We start from the raw sequence: 22,986 nt of genomic DNA, 5'->3' as shown, positions 1-22,986 counted from the left end.
CCTCCCCAAAGCTGAAGCAGTGCTGGGTGACATGGATGCCAGCTTCTCAGCAGGATGAGGGCAGCCTTGTGCTTTTGCCTTCAGTGAGGTTTATGCCAGCTGAGGGTCTGAGCCATTTTCTTTCTCAGAATTAGTGTTTAAGTAATTCTGAGCTAAAGGCTGATCAATCCCCTGCGGTAGTTTAACACAGCACACCTTTGAACCCAACATTGAAGTGTCCCTGCTGGCTTCTGACGGTACTGCTGTGTTTTAACGCTGCGGTCTCTCTTTGCGTGGGGCCCGGTGGCCGGGGCAGTGTGCCTGATGAGGGCTCAGCCTCTGAGGACAGGAGCACCTGCCCTTCCTTCGAGGATAAGGACTCCGGTCTGTTCCTGCTGCGGAAGGACAGTGAGCGCCGAGCGATCCTCTATAAAATCCTGAAGGAAGAGCAGAATAAAGTCGCTTCCAATTTGCAGGACTGTATCGCACAGGTAACTTCACTTTGCCTCTGCTTTCCCCATGTCAAAAGGAAAACAAGGTAGGTAGTAGAATTCCTTTTCTGAAAACTAATAAGCAAAGGTGCTTGGATTGCTCCCTCTGAATGTCCTTAATCTCTGAGACTTATATCGGTGTTTGCTGCTGTCCGAATGGATGGCAAATAACCTTTGGCCTGCTGCTGGGCTCTTGGTTTTTTGGGGGGAAAGTGGTTTGGGACATTTGCTGTAGGACTGAGGCTCTCAGGTTGGTGCATTGGGTGGTTTTGTTGTCTTTTCCTTTGGCTTTTAAGGACATTGAAGTGGAACACCAGGTAGCAATAGGTATTATTTGCTTTAAGGAGAGAGAACCAATGAACAATTTTAAATTCATAAACTGTGTGCCAAGAACACAGTACACGAGCCTTAAAAAAGCTAAGGTAGACTTTCTGCAGAGGGATGGGTTGAGTGGGACAAGTTAGTGACTATAAAGAGGAGCAAGAAAAATCCTCTGCTTGGCTAACCCCCAGCCAAGTGATGCCAACATGCTGTTTTCTTCATGATGTCTCCTTCTGATGTGCTGCTGATGTTATCTGTGCTTATTGAGGCCATGCTTTTTCTCCTGGGCTGCATTCTTGTTAAGGAGAGAGCGCCTGCTGACCCTTCCTTGTGGCAGCCCTGGCCAGCTGGCACTTTTGGCACACAGGCACTTGCAGCATTGTCACTGGCACAGCCTGGCCCGCTGGCTCCATGCAGCACCGACCTCAGTTTCTCCCCAGCACCCACTTCCTCTCCAAAGTACCTTCTGGCTTAGCCTAGAGCCAGGGGGTTGCTCCTGCAGAGCTTTGCAGGCCCAAGAGAAAGGCCCATAGCCTCAGACTGGGGAAGCAGCTGTGGTAAATTTCTGCTCTGAGCATAAACTGCAAACCAGTTTATAGCCTTGTGGAGGACCACAGCTACTGTGTGACATAACCAAGGCTCAGCACAGTTTCCAGGATAAAGAAGGATTATTTATCTCCATTCCATAGTTTGTCACGCTTCTCCCTTTACCTATTAATGATACAGATCATTGTCCTCCCAGGCACTTGGATGGCTTTAACTGTGGGGTTATGGACCGCAAATCATGGAATGAACACTTGAGTCCTGTCACTCTGTAATCTTAGACCTTGTTCTGACCTATAGCTAATTATACAGACATTTGATTTCCTTAGGAGAAAAAATATGCATTTAGCCTAAGCCCAGATGCAGTTTATTGAAAGGATAGTATGGGAAATATTTGGGTCTCTCATCAACTCACTCTGCACTTTTTAAGGAGCAGAGCTGCCCTCTGCTGTGCACTGTAGAAATGTGTAGCTATCATCTGGACCCTCTTTCCTTTGTGACAGCCACTGTAGCAGTAGATATAAGTTTGGGTTTTTTTCTTTTATTAAATAGGAATTACCATTAAAAAACTTAGTTAAAAAAAGATAGAAAACAAAGGCTCTGAAGAAACAAAAAGTTATTTCATTTCTGGGCATCAGAGTGAAATATACATGGGCAGAGCTGGAATTTAGAACCCTAAAAATACTGATGCTACTAATTAGACGTTTGATGACTCTGGGATTTACTTGATATCTATTCATTATGTTTTCTCCAGAGCTCTGAAGAACTGCAACTTTCAGTTGCCCACATCAAGCAAATTATTGGGATTTTAAGGGACTTCATCCGCTCACCTGAGCAGAGAGTGATGGCCTCTACCATATCCAAATTGAAAATGGATTTGGACTTTGACAGCACTTCCATCAATCAGATTCATCTGGTGCTGTTTGGCTTTCAGGATGCGGTGAGTCCCCTGCCTAGCGCAGGGGGAGAAGAATTCTTCCTGGACAGAGCTGACCTCAGGGGTCTGCAGCTTCCCCATTCTTCCTCACTCCTCCTCCTTGTAATGTAGAGGAGCTTGAATGTCACAGTGTGGGTATGATTTGAAAGCTCCAGTCTAAAACTGGCACACCTGTTGTGTAAAGGTGGGAGGGGTTTAGTGACTCGTGCAGTTGTTACTTTATCAAACTTCCTCTGGCTATAGAAAAACAAAATTCTCTTTTCAAAGGTGGAAGCAAACATTTGCTGCTACTTTTACTTATCTGTAGGTGAACAAAGTATTAAGAAATCATTTAATAAGGCCCCACTGGATGTTTGCAATGGATAACATCATTCGCCGTGCAGTCCAAGCAGCTGTCACTATCCTTATTCCAGGTAAATCAAAGCAGCTGGAAATAAGCTGCTTTTTTCTTTTTCTTAAAAAAAACCACTGTTTGCATATCAAAGAGAAACAGTTTAGATGTTTAATTTGTCAGCATGCCATTGACTGCATCCCATGCCCCACTACATCAAAGGCATAGGGTCAGAATGTGGTACAGAAGGAGGTGTTGATCTGGAGGATTAACGCTGTACTAGCAGTACAAAGCACGTAATGAAGAGATAAACGGTGCTTCTGCACCAGTGTGGTCCAACCAGGACAAATAAAAAGGCAAATTAAATTCAGTCCAAGCTGGAGCTTTTTGAGTGAGAAAGGAAATGACTCTGTACATCATCTTAATGACATCCAAGGTGGATAACACTGCTCAGGTCTGGTTAAGTGTTCTGCTGAATGATTACTCAGCTGTTGAACAGATGCAGAGAAGGGAGTGTGCATTAATAGGAGCACTAGTATGATATTAGCCTCTAGTAATAGTAGGAAAAATCACCACCACCGAGGAGGATAAATTATTAAGAACTCTCTAGGTACAAGTCTAAGTTGGAAATCTGCAAGTAGTTTTGTAACTCTTTGAAGTGCTGAGTACCCCTTCCATATGAGAAAGAATGTGCCGAGAGCATTCAGTTTATGGTGAGTCTTTGCAGTCCAAGTCCATTGGTTTCCGAGCCAGATTGGCCCAAGTTTTTTGGAGTTTGTTTGCAGGAGAAAAACAGCAGCTGTTGCTTGGTGGGAAGAGTGGCTACCTGCAGCAAGTTCTGAGACAACTAGGATTAGAAATGCTCCCTGGAGAAGTGAAAGGCTTTATAAACTCTTTGGTCCAGGACGTTAGGGAAAAACAATGTCTTCTTTTTAAACTCAAGCCAAGGTTTCAAGGGTTTCTTATTAATATGTGTTATTAACTGCCTTACTTCATGTTATTAACTGTCTTATTCATTTCATCACAAATGTGTTTGTCCCCTCTACATCTGTAATCTACAGCTACCCATGTCTACAGCTGAGCTATTGCAGTGGCACTTGTTTTAGAACTGCTGCTGGGGAATCTGTGGCTCAGCTCAGAGGGCTGTGCTGCTCCCATGCTCACAACTGCAATAAATCACATCATGCAAACAGTTCACTTCCTCAGCTGAGGCTCCCCCGCCTGCAGTTACAAAAAACAAGCTGCAATACCTCTGAACACACACTTGTCCAAAGAGATTCTTATTCTTACACTGTTTGCTTTTACCAGAGCTTCGAGCTCACTTTGAGCCAGCATCAGAAACTGATGGTGGGGACAAGGATGGTGACGAAGGGGAAGACAGTTTCCAGCCCTCAGAACAAAATGGAGCTGAGGATCCTGCCGTCACATCAGGAGTCAGCTCCCTGAGTTCTGTGGTGTCACAGGAGGCTCAGCAGCAGCTTAGCCTGGAGTTGGGCAGACTTAAACAAGAGACCTTAAGGTAACCCTCCTATAAAGACTTGGGGATTTATTTTCAGGCAGTCTTTGAAAAGGTCTCAGACGTTGCTTTCTACAAGCAACACATATATACATGGGCTCCCCAGCTCAAGAGGGACAAGGAACTTCTGTAGAGAGTCCAGCATAAGGCCACCAAGGTGATGATGGGACTGGAGCATCTTCCTTATGAGTAGAGGAGACTGAGGGGGGAATCTTGGTAACACAAGTATTTAAAAGGTGTATGTCAAGAGGATGATCCCTTTTTTCTATCTCCAGTGACAGGACTAGGGGTAAGGGACGTAAGCTGGAACACAAAGAGTTCCACTTAAACATAAGGAAAATCTTCTTTGCTGTGAGGGTGAGGGAGCCCTGGCACAGGCTGCCGAGGGAGGGTGGGGAGTCTCCTTCTCTGGAGGTTTCCAAACCCGCCTGGATGTGTTCTTGTGTGACCTGATCGAGGTGAACCTGCCTTAGCAGGAGGATTGGACTCTAGATGATCTCTAGAGGTCACTTCCAGCCCCTCCCATTCTGTGATACAGAAATAGCACCAACACTGCTCTCATACTACAGCTGCCTCGTGATAGATAAAAGAGCCCTTCCAAGGACACACATGGATCCCGAATGCTCTGGCAGCACTGGTGGGGCAACTCAACAGCCTTCAGTGCAACCTTTGTTTCTGTGGCATTGATTTATTTGGTGGCAGAATGTCACATTGGATTTCTGCTGTTTTTAGGCTTCTGCAACTGTGCCCATTTCCTTCCTGCCCATTTCCTTTGAGGCAGTGCCCTCAAAGCTGTTCCTGCAAAGGTCAGAGCAGCTGTCTGTGCCCATGGGACAGGCTGCCTGCCAATTAGCGCAAGCAGAGCCCCTGTTTCTCATGGGTTACATTTGTAGGCTGCTGCCAGTGAAGGTGCCATCCTTCTTTATGGATTTCATTTAACTCACAGGATGAGAAAGTCCCTGGTAAAACATCACTGTTACACTGTTCTGCAGTAAATTACAGGTAAAGGCAGCGACTCTGCCCAGGGAGGCTGCAACACAATAGGAACAGAATTTACAACCTATTCACTAAATTCTGCAAAGATGAATGCTTTAAAGTGCTGCCACTAAAGCTGAGTCTGAGGCTCAGACAACCCCAATAAAATCTGTAAGCCCTAATATGTGTTAAGACAGTATCATCTGCCAATTGTTTCTGTCCTTTGGTAGTCATTAAAAATGATCAGTATTTTTTTTTCAGCTAGACTTACTCCCAGTATGGTTGTGTTTGATCTCTCCTATGCTAACAGGCTTTTGGAAACCCTCATACAGAAGGAAAAAGAGTACCAGAGCCTCTTACGCCAATCTTTGGAGCAAAAAGCTCAGGAATTGCGCTTGCTTCGATTAAAACTTAAACCTGAAGGTAGGAGGAGACAGTGCATGCTCGGACACTTACACACAAATATACTGGACTGTTTGTTCAAAGGAGAAGAGGCTGTCTATTTTAAGCTTTGGCACTTTTGCCCTAGTTCTGAGGTGTATTAACTAATTGGCACACTTGTTTTCTGTTAAAAGACTCCCATTGGCCTGCGGCACCTTTGAAGCAGAATGCAGACCCTGAGCTCACGAGCTGGCTGAAACAACAAGGAGCAGACTTGGATGCCATCAAGAGGGTAAAAAGATGATAAAAACAAACAAATGAAAAAAATGACCTTTTAATAAAAGGTCATCATAGTCATAATTAGCAGGGTGGTTTCAAAGATGAGACGTTAATTTAGGAATAAATTTACCTTTCAGTTTGCTGAGGAAGATTATACACTGAGTGCTGTCCTTAATGATATCACCAAAGATGATCTGCGGCATCTTCAGCTTCGGTAAGGAAGTACAACTTAGTCGCTTGTTAAAAGCTTAATTAAAGTAGTTGTTTGTAAACAAACTGGTTTAGAAGGCAGGTTATTCAAATAGGTTGGGGGATAGTTGAGTGGCAACCGCTGTAAATTTTGTTTCTGATTTTGTTAAATGTTTTTCATGTTTCAACTTTTCGTATTTATCAAGCTTGGGAGCTCTTTCTGCACCCTTCAGGATGATGTACATCATCATATGGAAGAGAGGCAAAAAGAACTTAGGTTTCGTCCCCCTCCATTCACCTCCTTTTATCATCATTTTGGTAACCCCTGGCTGACCTGAAAGAAATTGTTTTAGCTCTACCCATAAAGCCATGTAGTGTTTTCTATGTCCTGTCATAACTGGAATATCCTTGCTTGCTTTTAAATAATGGAGCTGAGGAGGAATCTTTTCCCTGACTACTCTCCACTCTTCTTCCTCCAGGGGTGGTCTTCTCTGCCGAATTTGGAATGCAATATTAATCCACCGGCAGACATCGGGCAAAACCTCAGTGCAGAAGGTTAATGCTTCAGGAGGAGAATGTGAAATGGAAATAAGCAAATGAAACATACATTCCTAATGCTTCAATAGATGTGTGTGTATATATATATATATATATATGTATATGTATCTCTGTAAAGTGGCCTTGCAGGTTTTGCACAACGCTGTAGCTTGTCTGACCAGCAGTGTAATACACGGGGACTACCAACAGCATTGAAGACTGGGTTAGTGCACTTAAATTATTTATGAGAGAGTAATGCACAAGTCAAATGCCAATCACTGTAATAGAAAGCATTAGCTGTGTATTTATTAGCTTTATTTTAATATTTATATATTTTATTAGCTGACTTTAAAAAAACAAAAGTCTTTTCTGCAAAACAGGGAGCACATGCCTGGATTGGCTTCAGCTTTGTGACAACTGTGACTTTCCAATATGTTACAGCTTTGCTGCCTGATGGTTCAAGCAGGGAGAGGATGTGCTATAGAGTATCTGTCCCCTCTTTGTCCATGAATGTATAGAGCTCTCTGTATTAAAGCTATTCACCAAACTACTTGGAAAAGCCCAGGGTGATGTTTTCATTTAGTAACTTTTGTGCAACAAAAACAACCCTCCAAACAGCTTTTTTGGTGTACTTTTAAGGGAAGTGGTTCACCAAGAAACAAACCAAATGGATGACTAGATAAATGTTGTTAAAGTTTATTTTCTTTAACACTGTACATAACACATACAGCAATTCAAAGAAAAATCAGTAAATATATAGCACTTTAAATAAACCGCTGCTTTCTCTTAGCTCCTTCGGAAACAACATTCAACGTGTTTAAGAAAATCCATACTGAGATGGATTTGCCTACACCTTTCCTTTTTTGAAGGAGCTTTTAAATAAGCTTATGGGCTGGTTCCAGGTCATTATAGATCCTGTAAATACATTCACTTATTCTTATGAATAAGTAAATTGTGCCAACAACAAGGCCTTTAGCTGACAGATTTGTACCTTATCCACTGGTTTGGGCCACGCACTTCAAAGGGTGGCTCGTTGAAGTAGATGTGGTTGCCTAGTTCTTCCAGGGGTGGCTCTGGGTCAGTGGTAGCGAATTGAGCGGCTTCCTCAATCTCCTTCCTTACTGCCACATCGATTTCCTAAACCAAAAGTGCATGCTTATTAGAAGACAGCTCAGAAAAAGCTTCACCATTTTGAATTTAAATGCAATGATTAAATATTGGTCACAACTAGTGTTAATGCTGTCTATAAACAAAAGTTAAAAGCCTCCGAAAACTCCCTTCCTCCTGAACTGCAGCATTTGGCCTTTTTGGATAGTATTGTTAATGTATTGCCAGAGGAACGTGACCTCACTGAGCCTCCACATTTTCAATTCTGATTCTGCAAAACACAGAGGGTGTCAGTGTCAATTTTCTTTCTTTTAAAAGAACAGAGACGATGAAAGTATTTACAGCATCGCACAGAATCATTTCGGTTGGAAAAGACCTTGAAGATCATGGAGTCCAACTATTAATGTCACACTGCCACGTCGTTAGTGCCACATCTATATGTCTTTTGAATACTTCCAGAGATGGTGACTCCACTACTTCCCTGGGCAGCCTGTGCCAATGCTTGACAACTATTTCAGTTGAGAGATTTTTCCTGATATCCAATCTAAACCTCCCCTGGTGCAACTTGAGGCCATTTCCTGTTGTCCTATTACTTGTTATTTGGGAGAAAAGATTGATCCCCACCTTGCTGCAGCCTCCTTTGAGGTAGCTGTAGAGTGATCATGTCTCCCTTGGGCCTTAAATGTTTTTAAGGTTTTTATTTAAGCTTGCTTAAATAGCAACTAAAAGCATACCTTAAGTTCCTCAATGCTAGCAAGGTTATTGTTGACCATTCTGTCTTTCAGCAAAGTAATGGGATCGCTTTTGCTCCTCACTTCTTGAATTTCTTCTCTGGTACGATAGCTAGGAGCAAGACAAGCAAAGACATGAACTTCTTCAGTGGGATCCTTGAACAGAGGTGAGGTTCTGGACACAGCTCACTTAGAAAAAGGTGTGATCAAAGAATTGTGAGGAATGCAGTGGTAAATACAGTGACAATTATCACGCAGAGGGTAGCACAGCTACATCTAAAATACTTAATCTGTAAGCAGCAAGTAAGATGAAATAGCCCCCAACTCAAGTATAACAGTTATTACACGGGGGCCTATTTTCTCCTTCCAGTCTTCCCTAAGTGGGGGCTAGATGACACTACAGTCCACTACAAGTTTTCAACAAAGCATTGGGAAACACCCACTTCATGGAGTGAAGTCAGATTTGTCAGTTGACACAATGTACATTTGTATTTTTAATAAGAGCATTGGACAGTCCAAACCCCTCCTGTAATTTTAGCTTACACGATCTAAAACACAACAAAAACCTTGGAAAAGCACACTGCTTTTCAGTCCCAGCTGCATTAGAACGAACCATAAAGTCACACTGAGAACAGAGTTCCTTAATAGAAGGCACAGAAGCATAAATAACATTGTGCTTGTTCTCCAACTAAGTCTCTTAACAATGCAAGTAGATATGTTACACAACCACAGATCATCAACCCAGCAATGAGCTGAGCGATCAGGCTGCTCACAGCAACTTCAGAACCCGTATTTGTGCTTCATAACAGATTGAAACATGGAATCCACAACAGGGGCAGGATTTCCACCATCAGCACTGATCTGTTTTGAGTGAATACCCAGAAAGAATGTCCCAGTACCTTATCCCGGGGTCACTCATGCTGTGCCCGTGGTAACGGTACGTCTGTAGCTCCATCACAATGGGCCCCTCAAAAAGAAATGACAATACAGAAAGTGTTACCACCTTGAGTGACCAACTTCTTGTTATAACAGCAACTACTTGGTATGGGTGAATTGCATCAGTGATGATTTTAATTCAGTGGGTTTTCTCAGTTCAATTTACATAACATTATCACAACTAGTAAAATGAAACAACTCTTTTCAAATGAAAGCCCATGTTGACACTGCAAGCATTTATCCTCCTGTTCTTACTGAGCAGCATCAAAAAGCTCCCCTTCCAATGCCACTCCACTGTTACTCAGACTGTATCACAAATTCCCTGCAGCTTCACTGTGAGACTTGAACTCGCACAACCTTGTTCTTCTATGTGAATCTTTTCTGTTGTATGTTCCAAATGCAAATATTAATAACACCAAATATTGAAAAACCTTAAACATCAGTATATTGTATTTGTGTGACAGACACCAACAAAGCTTTGCTTCACTTCCCACTTTTTGTAAATATAAAACAAATACTTCCCCCAACTAATCTCTTCACAAAGAACACAACTGCCTGACAGAACACCTTTCACAACAGAACTTAACTGGCATAGAAATGGGGGAAAAAAAGATGGCAGAGTATCAGGACATATATATTTCTTAAAATGCTTAGTTAATACCAATGCTTGGTTCTAACAAAATGAAAAGAACCAATCAAGTGCTTGCAGGTTCAATACTCTGGAGAAAAAAAAAGGAAATAAAGGTCAAATAAAGTTTCAACAGTGACTGGAGCAAGTAGACTAGGCAAGGAACAACTTACACAGCAATAATCTGGTCTGAACTTCATGTAAAGAAAAGGAATGGCAATTACAGACTTACTTTTCCAGATCTACAGTACTCGGCTGCAAACTTTGTTGCTTCTCGGACACAGAGAACATCCATGCCATCCACCTGATAAACAGAAACTACAAGTTGAGGTAAAGAAATGTCAAACCCTAAACTACCTGATTTCAGTACTTCCACAAGGACAACAGGAATTCTGTTTCAAACTTTCCTATTTTTTCAAAAAACATATTTATAAAGAGAAATCCACACATAGGTCTGCCTTGTGCAGGTGTGTGCACATGCAGCTCCCCCCACATCCACCCTGCTCCAAACAAGCTGGGGCTGCACTCACCCTGAGCCCTGGAATGAAGTCTCCTCTTTTGTAGTAGTCAGTACTAGCTGCAGCCCTTTCCACTGAAGTTCCCATTCCATAGCGATTGTTCTCACAGATAAAAATGCACGGCAACTTCCACAGGGCAGCCATATTGTACGTTTCAAATATCTGGCCCTGAAAGAAAGACAACAAGTTACAGCTAGACAGGGAGCTCAGCCTTCAAGCATTAAACTTTACTGTGAGGGTGAGGGAGCCCTGGCACAGGCTGCCCAGAGGGGTTGTGGAGTCTCCTTCCTTGGAGGTCTTCAAGACCCACCTGGATGTGTTCCTATGCGACCTGATCTAGGTGGACCTGCTTCTGCAGGGGGGTTGGACTAGATGATCTCTAAAAGTCCCTTCCAACCCCTACCATTCTCTGAATCTATGAAAAACCATCCCATGACAGAGGTCCAGCTAGAAGTTTTAATACTGAAATGATGTGAAACCAGCCACTTGCTACAGCTCAGTAGGAATCAAAGAGAAGCTCTGCTATGTGAGGTGACTTTCATCTCAAATAAAGAGTTTTTAGAACTGTATCAGTATCTGTGTTAGGACAGCACAAAAGCTTCAATTGAAGTATTTCAGTGACAGTAATAAAAAAATGTCACAATTGATTAATCTGGCAGGATGCTGCTGTAAAAGAAAAGTTTGACTGCAGCAACTGCAGCAGCCTTGCTACGCTAAGCCAAAGACAGGGAAAGCCAAGAACGGGGATCTCCACCTGCATTCTGAAAGTGTGAAACTGGACCAGCAGTACACTCTAAACCACCAATTTCTTATCTGGCTTAATGTCTCTGATGATTACAGGATAAGACTGTCTGGAATGTCAACAGCAAGTGGCTGTGTAAGATGCTCTGTCCTCTCCTCTGCCTTTAGAAATATTAACTGACAAGTTACTCCCTGTTGAACAGCACTGTCATCCTCACTGCTATTGTTCAGAGCTCTCCTTACAGCACAGAGACCTCCAGGCCTCACACTTGGTGAGCCACATACAGCAGGGAAGAGGGTAACAAGAGTGACTTGTGCAGTGCTTACATCATTAACCACGGGTGCCACTCACTGCTTGAGTACCTACAGCACACCATGAGGGCAAGAGCTGAGGAGCTTTCCCTCCACTCCAGCAACAAGGGCAGAGTTCAAAGTTGGGGCGCGGAAGGACAGATATTAAAGTAGGTCCAAAAGATGATAAATAAATACAAGCACAAGAGCACCTGGCAATTAACTAGGAAACTGTTCATCTGAATCACCCCTCTAAGTGCTATGCAGTTCTTCCAACACACCTCTCCTGAAATGCCCAAGATAACACAAGTAAGAGTGCTAGTGGCCAAAATTTGCAAGATGCCCAGCCAACTACATGAAATTCATCTCAGGGAACAGCACTTCACAACAAAAGCCCTAAGAAAAACTGCAGTGGACTGTAGGACTGAGGGCATACATCCTCTTCTGGTTGAAGTGCTCAAGTCACCTTCCCTGGAGGTACATAAAAGACGTAGATGAGGTGCTGAGAGACATGGTTTCATGGTGAATGTGGGTTAACGGTTGGACTTGGTGATCTTAAAGCTTTTTTCCAACCTAAATAATTCTATGATTCTTTCTCCAGCACTGCTTTTTCTGCATCACTGGACTCCTTTAATGAAGTGTCCTTGCAGCAGAAAGGTCAACACACAAATCTCAGATGAAGTTCCAAGGCAGCCATTGCCTAGGCTGCAGGTGCTACACAGGTAGGTGACAAGTGCCCTCCGACTGCTCTGTGGAAAGGCAGAGCTCACAGTTTACCAAAGGGAAATGGATCACTTCCAGTCAGTCACCCTCCCACACTAGAGCAAGCTCCTTTACCTGATTGGCTGCTCCATCCCCATATAACGTCAGACAGACTTCGTTTTTACCGAAGTATTTACAGGCCAGTGCAATCCCAGCTCCAAGAGGAACCTACGACACAAGACAACAACCCATGATTTTAGAATAATGTCAGAAGAGTAGAAGATAGGAAGTTTGTGAACCCTAAAAAGACATTTACAATGTTTGAGAACTGCTCAACAAACAAGTTGTTACCAACCCACTCCCATTTGTCTCAATCCCTATTACAGCCAAAATATAAACATTAACTATATTCTCAATTTGGTTTGTTTGGTTCACAAAACTGTGAGCAAACCACAATAGAGACACGGATTTAACAGCTGCAGAGCAATGGTATCTGCATACAAGCTCACACCACAAAAACTGAGAAGAAACACTGGCACAGGACATAAGCCAAATTCAAGTTGTGTTTTAAAATAGAGGTCAAGTACATACCTGAGCACCAACAATACCATTGCCACCATAGAAGTTTTTGGTATACATATGCATTGATCCTCCTTTTCCCTTCACACATCCTCCTTTTCGACCTGAAACATCAACAAGCAGTGATTTGTTTTCTCAGAGGAAAAATGCTATACAAATAGGAACATCCAATTCAACTCCTAAAGGCAGCAAGACCATAATGTTGTCATTAGATCTATCTGGAGTTGAGAGACAATGGCCTCTCCCCAAAGAGTTTATTGTTACATAAATAAAGAAATAAGCAAAAGAAGGGGAGAAAAATAGAGAATGATAATGAAAACACAACACAGGAAATATAAAATGAGATTAAGAAGAAATTTTTAAAACAAACAAGTTTCAGTGTTCTACAATACATAAACACTTTCTGATAAATATGTTTCAGGGTTATTTTTAATAGCCAACATGGTCTATATTTCTCCTACATGTAATCTGTAAGAAGTAGTATATACAGTCCTTATTACTTTTGGCTCCTGCAAGAAAAATATTAACACTGTTCCGAAATAGTTGTGATTATCTACACTTGCCTTCCCTGTGACAATAATGAGAAGTAAAAATTACAGATAGGACATTGAAAACAACCAACCAATCAACAGCTCCCCATCCTACCCCAAGATAAAGATCAAATAATCACCTATTCCAGCTTTATTCAAGCTCCAGTTTGACCATAACTGGTCTGTCTTGTCACTAGTCACAGAGGCCTCTATTTCATTTCTAATAAGCACAGCTTGTTTAGTGTGGGTTTTTTTTGCCTTAGACCTCAGTGTTTATTTTAGAAGTTGAATTCTGGATCTCCTGGAATTTATAGTTCTCTTTCTTATTTAATACTAGATCATTTTTATTATTGGTCTCACACCTTTCATATATACTTATTAACTAGCTTCACACGAGCTTTTATGGATCCTAACAGCTAATGCTAAAAAAAACCCAAGAAGAAAAATAATTGTCTCATTTTAATCAGAAAACTATTTTTCTTAGGTGTAATTTAACTTCAGTAACCTCTCTCCACTTTTTCTACCAACTTTCTTGTATTTTATTACGTATTAAAAAATTCCTGATAAACCTATGTCACTTTTTGCCTACTTTCTCTTTTGCTTAGAACACAAAACCATTTCTCAGGGAATACTCAGTTCTCCTGAAAAGTCCTTTTCTAGAGCTTGTTTCCTGTAGGATCTTATCTACTAGTCTAATATTGGGTGAATCTGCTTCCTGGTCCTTCAAAGAATTTTAAATTCTGTCATTTCCAGGTCACTGTAACTCAGGCTGGCTTTCAGTTTGGCATTTTCAGTCTAGATCTTTGTTTGCAAGAACCAGGTCCAGCAGCACTCCTCTCTAGAAACTTGCTCCAAGCGCTGCTTCTTGGAACAATCGTGTCTCTACTGCAGCTGCTCTTTCCTAAGTAAAAGAGCCCCAACTAAAACCAGGCACAATGGTACAGAAGACCTTAAAAGAAACAAATTAAAAAAACCCCACATCATCCCTGATATTGGTAGTTTGAAGACCAAGAGTAGAATTCAGCCATGTGAATCTCCTCAGTCACTTTCTCTCTTATCAGTATCCAGTAACACTTGGTGAGTCCATTACCTGCTGGGCTTTTGTACAGGTCATTGACATGCATTATCACCAGACATATGTACGTTCTTCACAGGAAAACACACCTCTTACCTCCAAAAGACTCTTTCCTACACTAACATTTCAAATTCTCAGATCAGGTCTTTATTATGCCAATGATTCATAAAGGCCTTCAAACTCCTCATTCATTTTTCACTTGGGGCATCTGTTCAGGGAACTGAGTTCAGCAGGAGCAGGCTGACCCTCTCTTCTCTTCCCTGCTCTGCCTATAACACTATTGTGAATAACCATCTCTCCTTTCTTCTCCTGCTTCTGCAGAAGGGTTGGACCAGATGACCTCTAAAGGTCCCTTCCAACCCCTACCATTCTATGGTTCTGTGATTTCTGCAAAACCTTGCATCCACCTAGATTACCTCTTAATATTCCTGTTCAGAAGCAATTTATCCCAAATTATTCTGTTTATCATTACAGGCAGCATTTGATTGTCTCTCTAAGACTTCAGCAGCCTAATTCTGAAAATCCACGTCTGTCTCCTACGTATTGGGTAATGCTCTGTCCTATGGAGAACAAATATCCACCACCAGCAACTTCCATTTAAATAAGCTGCTGTAGCACAACAAATCCAGCATGTGGCATCAAGAAAAATATTCTGACTTTGTTCTTTAGAAGTACCAGCACTTAAATATTCCTTCTGGCTTATACCTTACAATAAAAACAGTGTCTGCATCGTAATATTATAAAATTGCTTTATTCTGCTCAACTGCTTCTGAAGCCCCAGTATACTTTGTGCATCAACATCAGTGTGAATTTGAATTTAAACCCTTCTGACACAAGCACAGCAGCATGTGAATCTCATTTCACTTGGCACAAACCTGTAAGTTCAGCAAGGATTTCTCGAACAGGCACTCCTCGTGCGTAGGTAAAGCCATGAGCTCTGTAAGCTGTTATCACATGGTCTGTAGGCTTTATGGCAACTTCAAGCCCTACACAGCAAGCCTCCTGTTACAAAGGAAAAGTAAGCTTAGCAATGGAGAAAAGCACAAAACTTCCACAGTCAGCACTGCCACCAAGGGCTTGCTGTGTGATCCCCCATACATAGAGTATTAGCAGAAAACAGGCAGAAGAACACAGAAGCCTGCAGTAAATCCCAATGGGCAGCAGGCCTAGAGCTACAGCAGCCTTGTGCTCTAAATTGCAACTTGACTTTGGCTGGGAAGAGCAGACAGGAGTGAAAGTAGGAGCTGCAAAAACCTGCAGACTTTTTGCTACATCCATCTCACAAGTCAAGTACTTAGGCAACTGCAATTAAAAAGCAGCAGGGGCAATGGACAGACAGCAAAGTTTCACCAAGTTCATAAAATTCCTTCTCTTGGCTGTGGTTTTTTACTGGGCACATGATCTATGAGACACTGGATGTGACAACGTAAGTCCCCAATCACGATGAATTTAACAGGCTGCAGTTGCTCATTCATAGAAACACAGAACGGTTTGGGTTCAAAGAGACCTCAAAGATCATTTAGTTCCCACCCCACTGCCATGGGCAAGATCACTTTCCACCAGACTAGGTTGCTCAAAGCCTCATCCAACCTGACCTTGGACACTGCCAGGGATAAGGAATCCACAACCTCTCTGGACAACCTGTTCCAGCGCCCCCTCATCCTCAGGGAAGAATTTCTTCCTTACATCTAATCTACATCTCCCCTCTTTCAGTTTGAAGTCATTCTCCCTTGCCCTATCACTAGGTGCCCTTGGAAAACGCCCCTCTCCAGCTTTCTTGTAGCCCTCCTTTAGATACTGGAAGGCTGCTCTAATGTTTCCCCAGAGCCTTTTCTTCTGCAAGCTAAAGAGCCTCAAGTCCCCCAGCCTGTATTCATAGGAGAGCACCATTTAAAACCATCTCCAGCTATTTTAGCACAGAGGTCCTGCAGGATCACATCAGCCAGAACAGACAGTGCCAGTTTTGAACAACACACATTGACTCTTGCCTTTTTTTTTTCAAGCAGAACCAAATTTCCTCACATCCAGTGCATCCTGGGATGCATCAAGAAGAGTGAGGCCAGCAGGTCAAGGGAGGTTCTTCTCCCTCTCTACTCTGCCCTGGTGAGGCTTCATCTGGAGCACTGTGTCCAGTTCTGGACCCCTCAGCTCAAGAGGGACAGGGAAGTGCTGGAGAGAGTCCAGCACAGGGCCACCAAGATGATCAGGGGAATGGAACATCTTTCAAACGAGGAAAGGCTGTGGGAACTGGGGCTGTTTAGTCTGGAGGAGATTGAGGGGTGATCTTATTAACATTTATAAATATCTAAAGGGTGGGTGTCAGGAGGTTGGGACATCCCTTTTTTCCATAGTAGCTAGCAACAGTACAAGGGGTAATGGGATGAAGCTGGAACACAAAAAGTTCCACTTAAATATAAGAAAAAAACTATTTCACTGTTCAGGTGAAGGAGCCCTGGCACAGGCTGCCCAGAGGGGTTGTGGAGTCTCCTTCCTTGGAGGTCTTCAAGACCCGCCTGGACATGTTCCTATGTGACCTGATCTAGGTGACCCTTCCAATCCCTACCATTCTATGATCCTCAGCTGCACTTTGCCTTCTCTCCCCATTGCTATATGCAAGACCTCAGGGATTAGATGATCTTTATGGGTCCCTTCTGACCCCTATCATTCTATAATTTGACAATTCCCTTGTGTCCTCACACATTTTTTAAAAGAAACAGTGAACTAAATCAATGATCCAACTACAGCTTCAGACAATTTCATACAGATACTCAGTTCTAAATTTATTCTTCAGTCTAACCAAATTCCTACATTAAGTGGGGCAAGACGATAAGGAAATCTCTTGGAAAAAAAAACCTTCTCACCTGTCCATCATACAAGTGGCAGAAGCCACGGATAATCTTCTGCTTGTACAGCTGGTCAGACTTCAGCTCCATGCGTCGGATGGTCTGCATTGTCTTGTAGTAATGAAGCCCCTCCTCTCGAGTCATCACTGTGGTGGTACCAGGGCCTTCTTCCAGGCGATGGAGGTCACACTTCTACAAAGTTGAATAAGCACTTATTTCCTGAAAGTAATTTAACTTGTTCATGAAAATCACTTAATTTTTTTTAATGATGTATCACTTTCCAATCTAGAGTGCAATCTCTTTTTAACAAGAAAGCCAGCAAAACCTCAATTCATAGGTCAGAATAACTGTAATGACTGTGAACTATTTGCAAAGGGAGAGAAATAAAAGCTTTACTTTTGGTAATGACAAAATTTCCACTCATGAAATGAACCCCTTACTGTTCCCTTGCAGTAAATTAACTACAGTCCTCAGAAAATATGGGAAAAGCACATTTCCATGGTTGTTGCAGTCCAAATACTTGGTAAGAGCTACAGTGGCTTAGTGAAGAAACTAGAAAGACAGAGGACTTTCCTTTGTGAAATGGTTTGTAAGACCTGGCCCTAAAAATGAGCTTTACCTCTCCTACCACCACCACTAACACACAGTAACAAGCCACTGCTGCCCTAGCCGCCCTGCCAGTCAAACAACCATACACACAGGACCACTTCTTCCCCAAATCATGGACTCTACAGGGTTGATTTTAGGTATCCATATAAAATAAATTAAACCAAAATAATTTATTATAAGAAATAAAAATGTTCAGTGGAACAGACTAAATTACTCTATCAGTGCAAATTAAATGGCCAAAATACTACTACAAAAGTTAAAATCAGTTTATAGTAAACCAGAAGTCTCTCCAGAGCAAACCCACTAACACCTAGACAAATTAGACATGACATGTGGGCACACTACTCTTAAAAACAGCTCTGCATCAGAGTTCATGTAACAACAGAAACTTAGGAGTCTTGTAATCACCACAGGACCAAACATTCATGTATTTTTCCTCCCTTCCACCTTTGAAGCAATTGTAATACTTTACAGGCATGGACAAATAGGGAGCTGGTCAAAGGAAAACCAGATCATTTCCTTCAGATTTTCTTTTATCAATTCCCAAATGAAAATGCAAAAGCTACTGCTAATGGAAGCATTGCTTTTTCTTAAGGCCTAACAACAGTGGAAAGCTGATAGCATATAACAGATGTGTTTTGAGCAGCACCAAGTCAAGCATTAAAGGATGTCACGTTTGTCCTCCAAAATACATATCTGGGATACAACACCTACAACTCAGTTAAAAAGGAGGTGGGAAGAAGAGCAGGCTGCAAACACCAGCTATTTGTTTTAAAAGCATTATGGAAACATTAACATTCCTCCCTCAGAACAGAAAAGGTCATTTAGCTCCTTTGTGATTGCATTCTCACAGTTGCATGACAATATCACAGCTGCAAAGGATCACAGCTTCAGTTCTTAAGAAACAAGTAACACCAGCACATACTGCCAAGCACACTACTTCCAGCTGCATGTAGAAATCCAGCCAGATAGTAAGGAGGGAGGATGGTTCTGGAAATTCAAATAGCATTTTTCTAAGTGAAATATCAAGAAAACAAGTCCATCACACCAAGATCTACTCCAGAATCCCAGTAGTAAGTGTTCATCTGTCTCACCTTAATTTCAAATGTCGCTTCACTTGCAAAGTCTGCATAGTTACGTGATGCTACCATCACTCTGGATGCCTAAAAGAAAAGACAAAACCAAAAGATGAGCAATATTTAAATGCAATTATCATGCAAAAGTAGACAAATTCTCAAATAATTTCTAACAGTACTCCCAAAGTGAAACACTTTGTGAATTAAACTCACCAGTGCTGTAGCCCTATAATACCAGAGAACTTGCATTTTACTCGTCCTGTGCTAGAAACCCTTTAAAACCCACTATGCAAAATTAATACTGGAAAAAAAGAGAACAGGATTTAAAACTTGTATAACTTTGATAAGATAAACTCAGTAAGTTTCAAAAGACTGTGAGAAACACCAAAAACTCATTATTTTTTCCCTTCATGTGCCAGATTGCTCATATAAGTAAAAGCAGCCAATGCAGACTTTGATGGCTCTCTGCACTGACTCAAATTTTGCCTTGATTGAACAAGTAATTAGGGAAAAAAAACCACCAAACAACCTCACACAACCAAAAATCCTCAGCAGTTTTCTGGAATATGACCTACTCTCACTTTCTTTTCAATAGGAAGTGAAGGTGGGGGGATGAAACACAAGGCAGTAACAATGAAGAGAGTATGATCGAAGAGAGTATGATCTAAGCGAGTAACAGCATGGCCACTAGTTAAAAATGGCACAGACATAGGAGGGGACATACCTGAGTCTAACATAAAATACAGAGCAACAGAGGGGGTGGCATGGTAGGGATGTTTGTGCATGCACTGTGGCCACAGTATAAGGAATGCACTACATCATTAGCAGCAACCTTGTATTGTTGATTAACTTTTATTTACTACATTTTCAGCAGCTCATTCAACCATGGAGTTTCATATACATTTAGCTCAAGGCTCCTTATTTGAAAATGCTGAGAATGGTCACCATCTCAAAAAAAAAAAATTTAAAAAGGCCTAATTGCTAAGGTTTAAGACTTGGAAAAAAGTCAGGAAAAGTTTCTCAATCCATCCTGGTTACCTAGATCTGATTTAGCAATCGCGATCCCTCCCTGTCTCCCTCACCCCATTATCAGAGTAAATATTTAGAGTTTAATTCAAAACATGTTTCTACACCATTTACCACAAGACGTCAGTATCACCAGTGAAGAAAAGCTATTTTACTTCTGGAGCTGGATGTAAATCAAAAGTTTGAGATTCACTGAATCACAGAATGGACGAAATTGGGAGGAATAACTGCAGGCCAACTAGTCCAACCCCCTGCCTTGAACCCAACATAAAAGCAAAAGTTCTGAGACTTGGCCAGTATAAATGCCAAAACCAAATCTTGACAAAACTGATTCAGGCCTTACCTCACTAACAGCTCCCTAGGTTAGCAGCATTTGGAAGGAAAAACAAAACAAGAAAAAAATAGTAAGTAACTGTAACAGTTAGGGGAGGAAAAGCCAGCAAATTATTAGCCATCTGGAACACTGTAAGATGTAGTTTCCTTACTTACAAGTAAGCTCTGCATCACAGAAATCCATCTACACACTTACAGTATACTCAAAGCACATATAAAATACCGCTTTACGGATTGAGACTGTTTCTATTTATTTGGTCATTTATACCTTCACTATAAAAGCACTGGAAAAAAAATGAAGAAATATATTTACATATTGGGTAATCACTACAATTCAAAAACTTATACTAAGATATCCAGACCAGATCTAGTTTGGAATTTCAGGAAAATATAATATGTCAGTGACAAGCCAGGCACTTGCAGGGAAGGACTAGATTTTAGGCACCTGTTTCTCAGAATTTTAATACAGATATTTTACTTGTGGATGAAATAAATACTTTTAGATATAGAGCCCCAACACACATAGGAAGATCTTTTGGTAAATCCATTCTCTTCTGTCATTCTCATCCTGTCACCTACCTGCTTTTTCTACAAGACGTGAATGTTTAGGTAAGTGACCTGCCTCAGAGGAGAGGTACAGCAACAGATTTGCTTGCCAAGGTGAAAAGGCAGCTGCCATCCAATTACCAAAAAGTACCTTTTAACTCTGTCTTGATCTTGCCAACAACCTTTTCTGCAGGGTTAATTCCTCCTGATAGCCACAGCCATTATAAAGGAATAAGGGGAATGAAGGGGTAAAACACAACAAATGAAACACTAATGCCAAAAAAATATATACAAAATTTGGAGGAAAATGCAGGAAGAGCTGAAAAGGGGCTGTTGTTTGAACACAGAGAGGTAAAGCAGCTCAAGTCAGATGGCTGAATTTCAAATGAAATGAGAAGTGTATGGTTACTTCCTCGTTTTAGGATCTCACCTATGCTGACAGCCAAAATAGAAACAAATAAAACAAATCAAAGGGCTTAGAAAAGCGTTTTGGAAATGAATCAAAGAAGTTTGTACGTAATAAGAATATAAGCAGCAGAGAGATGACTTTGTGCATGCCTGACAGACGGTATGAGGGCAGGTAAGTTAACGGCCGGTGCTGCCAGCCGCACCATCGCTGGGAAGGAAGCTCTGCCCTCCCACCACCGCACATTTGGGGCTGGCGGCAGCCCTTACGCCCCAAATTTTAATGTCATGAAGGGAAAGCAGCGCCCCGGGGCCCTCACTCGTGGCCGGCAGCAGCCGCAGCCATGCCTCTCGCTTCGGCGGCGCCCGGGGAAGCACGGCCGGCAGGCCGGGCACTTACAAACGGCGCTTAGACAGCGACCTTCCTGCAGGCAGCCACCGTTGATTTCCGTGTGATATCTGACACAGAGCGGGGGGGAAATAAATTAAAACATCTCTTTTACTTTTCGTTTTATTTTGCCGCCGGGCCGGGACCGACCCCTCGGGCCACCAGCTGTTACCGCCGGGCTGTCAGTCGTGGTCGCCAGGCTATCGTCAAAGTGCAAACCCGCGACTCCGCCGCGGCAGCCGTGCCGGCCCGTGCCATCCCCTCGGTCTGAGCCCAGGGCGGCGGCTGCCCGCCCGCCCGTCGGCCGTGCCCTCCGCTCGCCCCTGAGGGCCCGGTCACGGCGCGCCGCAAGGGCCTGCGCCAGCCCACGCCGGACGAACGGCTGAGGGGGTAACCAGCCGCGCCGCCCGGTGTGTCCCCCCCCCAGTCCCACTGAGACGGGCGCAGGCCAGCCCCAGGCCACCTCTCCGTTCCCCTCGCGTTCCCGCCGGGCAGGTCACGGCCGCGCTCACCGTCCTCCCAGCGGTGGCGGCGGCGGTGGCCGCCCCCTGCAGCACCCGAGAAAGAGCGGCCAGTAGCATCTTGCGCATGGAGCAAGGAGGAGCAGCAATGCCTGGCGTCAGATCCCGTCCTCTGTTCTCCTTCAGCCGCCGGCCGTGCTAACAACCGGCGCCAGCCAGCAGCCTGCCCGCCCGGCCAACCGACGGCCTTCCCAGAGCGACTCCTGGCGCGAGCGGTGGGCCGGCCGACGCCTTTCCCTGCGTCGCTCCTGCGCGCCGCGCGTGCGCGGGACGGGGCGGCTGCCGCCGTGGCGGCGGCAGCTTGGCGGGTGGCTGGTGAGACTCATCGGGCGGTCGTGAGTGAGGCTACCTGCCCCTCTTGCCGCCTCGCCCTGCACCGGGCAGTGGCTCCAGGCCCGCCCCGCGCGGGAGCCCTGGCAAAGGTTGCGTGGTCCGCGTGCGGGAGGAGGGACGGTGCTGAGGCTCAGCGAGACACCCCTCTCCCCCTTTCCCAGCAGGAGCGGCTCACCAACAGGTCATTAAAAGTGAAACTGACCTAATTTCGTTTAAACTTTAGGAGTCTAGCAAGTGTGCCCTGGATTCACGTTCGTCCTGGCCAGCTTGGTGGGAAAAGGAGTGGTTTGGACACGCTGCCTCTTCCCCAGCCATGCTGCCACTCTCCCCAGCTGCGGTTACCGCCTCGGGCTGCTCGTCTGGTGCACGTTATAAAATGGAACTTTATAACCGTGTCACCAGGTAAATGATCCCACTTTTGGGACAACACGTCCACCTTAGCTTGGGGCTGTGACACAGGTTTGACTACTTCCTCTTCTGCTACACGAATTAGTCTTTTTTGAGAGGTTTCCCTTACCAGTTCTTATATGCATCAAGTACATAACATGTTAAACCCGTTTATTTTCATTTCACAGGCATCTATCCTCCG

The 22,986-nt window shown here is 43.3% G+C and overlaps 2 protein-coding genes across 3 annotated transcripts in view; one reads left to right on the top strand and one right to left on the bottom strand.

The window, feature by feature from the left end:
* Positions 1-7,017, top strand: part of MAP3K15 (mitogen-activated protein kinase kinase kinase 15) — an 87,384-nt gene extending 80,367 nt beyond the window's left edge. Inside the window, exons 22-29 of the mRNA XM_061988580.1 lie at positions 296-470; positions 2,089-2,274; positions 2,579-2,684; positions 3,911-4,121; positions 5,404-5,516; positions 5,669-5,766; positions 5,891-5,967; positions 6,422-7,017. Of these exons, the coding sequence (XP_061844564.1) occupies positions 296-470; positions 2,089-2,274; positions 2,579-2,684; positions 3,911-4,121; positions 5,404-5,516; positions 5,669-5,766; positions 5,891-5,967; positions 6,422-6,542 (1,087 nt within the window). The 3' untranslated portion in view covers positions 6,543-7,017. The remainder of the gene's footprint in view (positions 1-295; positions 471-2,088; positions 2,275-2,578; positions 2,685-3,910; positions 4,122-5,403; positions 5,517-5,668; positions 5,767-5,890; positions 5,968-6,421) is intronic.
* Positions 7,018-7,151: 134 nt separating this feature from the next.
* Positions 7,152-22,292, bottom strand: PDHA1 (pyruvate dehydrogenase E1 subunit alpha 1). 2 transcript variants are annotated; one of them, XM_061999369.1, is made up of 12 exons: positions 22,056-22,292; positions 20,215-20,229; positions 18,864-18,932; positions 17,179-17,352; positions 15,193-15,319; positions 12,725-12,816; positions 12,269-12,361; positions 10,412-10,567; positions 10,114-10,185; positions 9,217-9,284; positions 8,321-8,429; positions 7,152-7,616 (listed from the first exon to the last, which is right to left on the bottom strand). In XM_061999369.1, the coding sequence occupies exons 1-12, from the start codon at positions 22,131-22,133 to the stop codon at positions 7,452-7,454; spliced, it is 1,218 nt and encodes a 405-aa protein (XP_061855353.1). In that variant the 5' UTR covers positions 22,134-22,292; the 3' UTR covers positions 7,152-7,451. The 2 variants fall into 2 exon arrangements, with proteins under 2 accessions (XP_061855353.1, XP_061855361.1); XM_061999377.1 differs by lacking the exon at positions 20,215-20,229.
* Positions 22,293-22,986: the final 694 nt, after the last annotated feature.

This window comes from Colius striatus, chromosome 1 (genome assembly GCF_028858725.1).
Source record: "Colius striatus isolate bColStr4 chromosome 1, bColStr4.1.hap1, whole genome shotgun sequence".
NCBI classification, from domain to species: Eukaryota; Metazoa; Chordata; class Aves; order Coliiformes; family Coliidae; genus Colius; species Colius striatus.
Note: the sequence above shows the minus strand (reverse complement) of the source record. Positions and strands in the feature narration are given on the sequence as shown.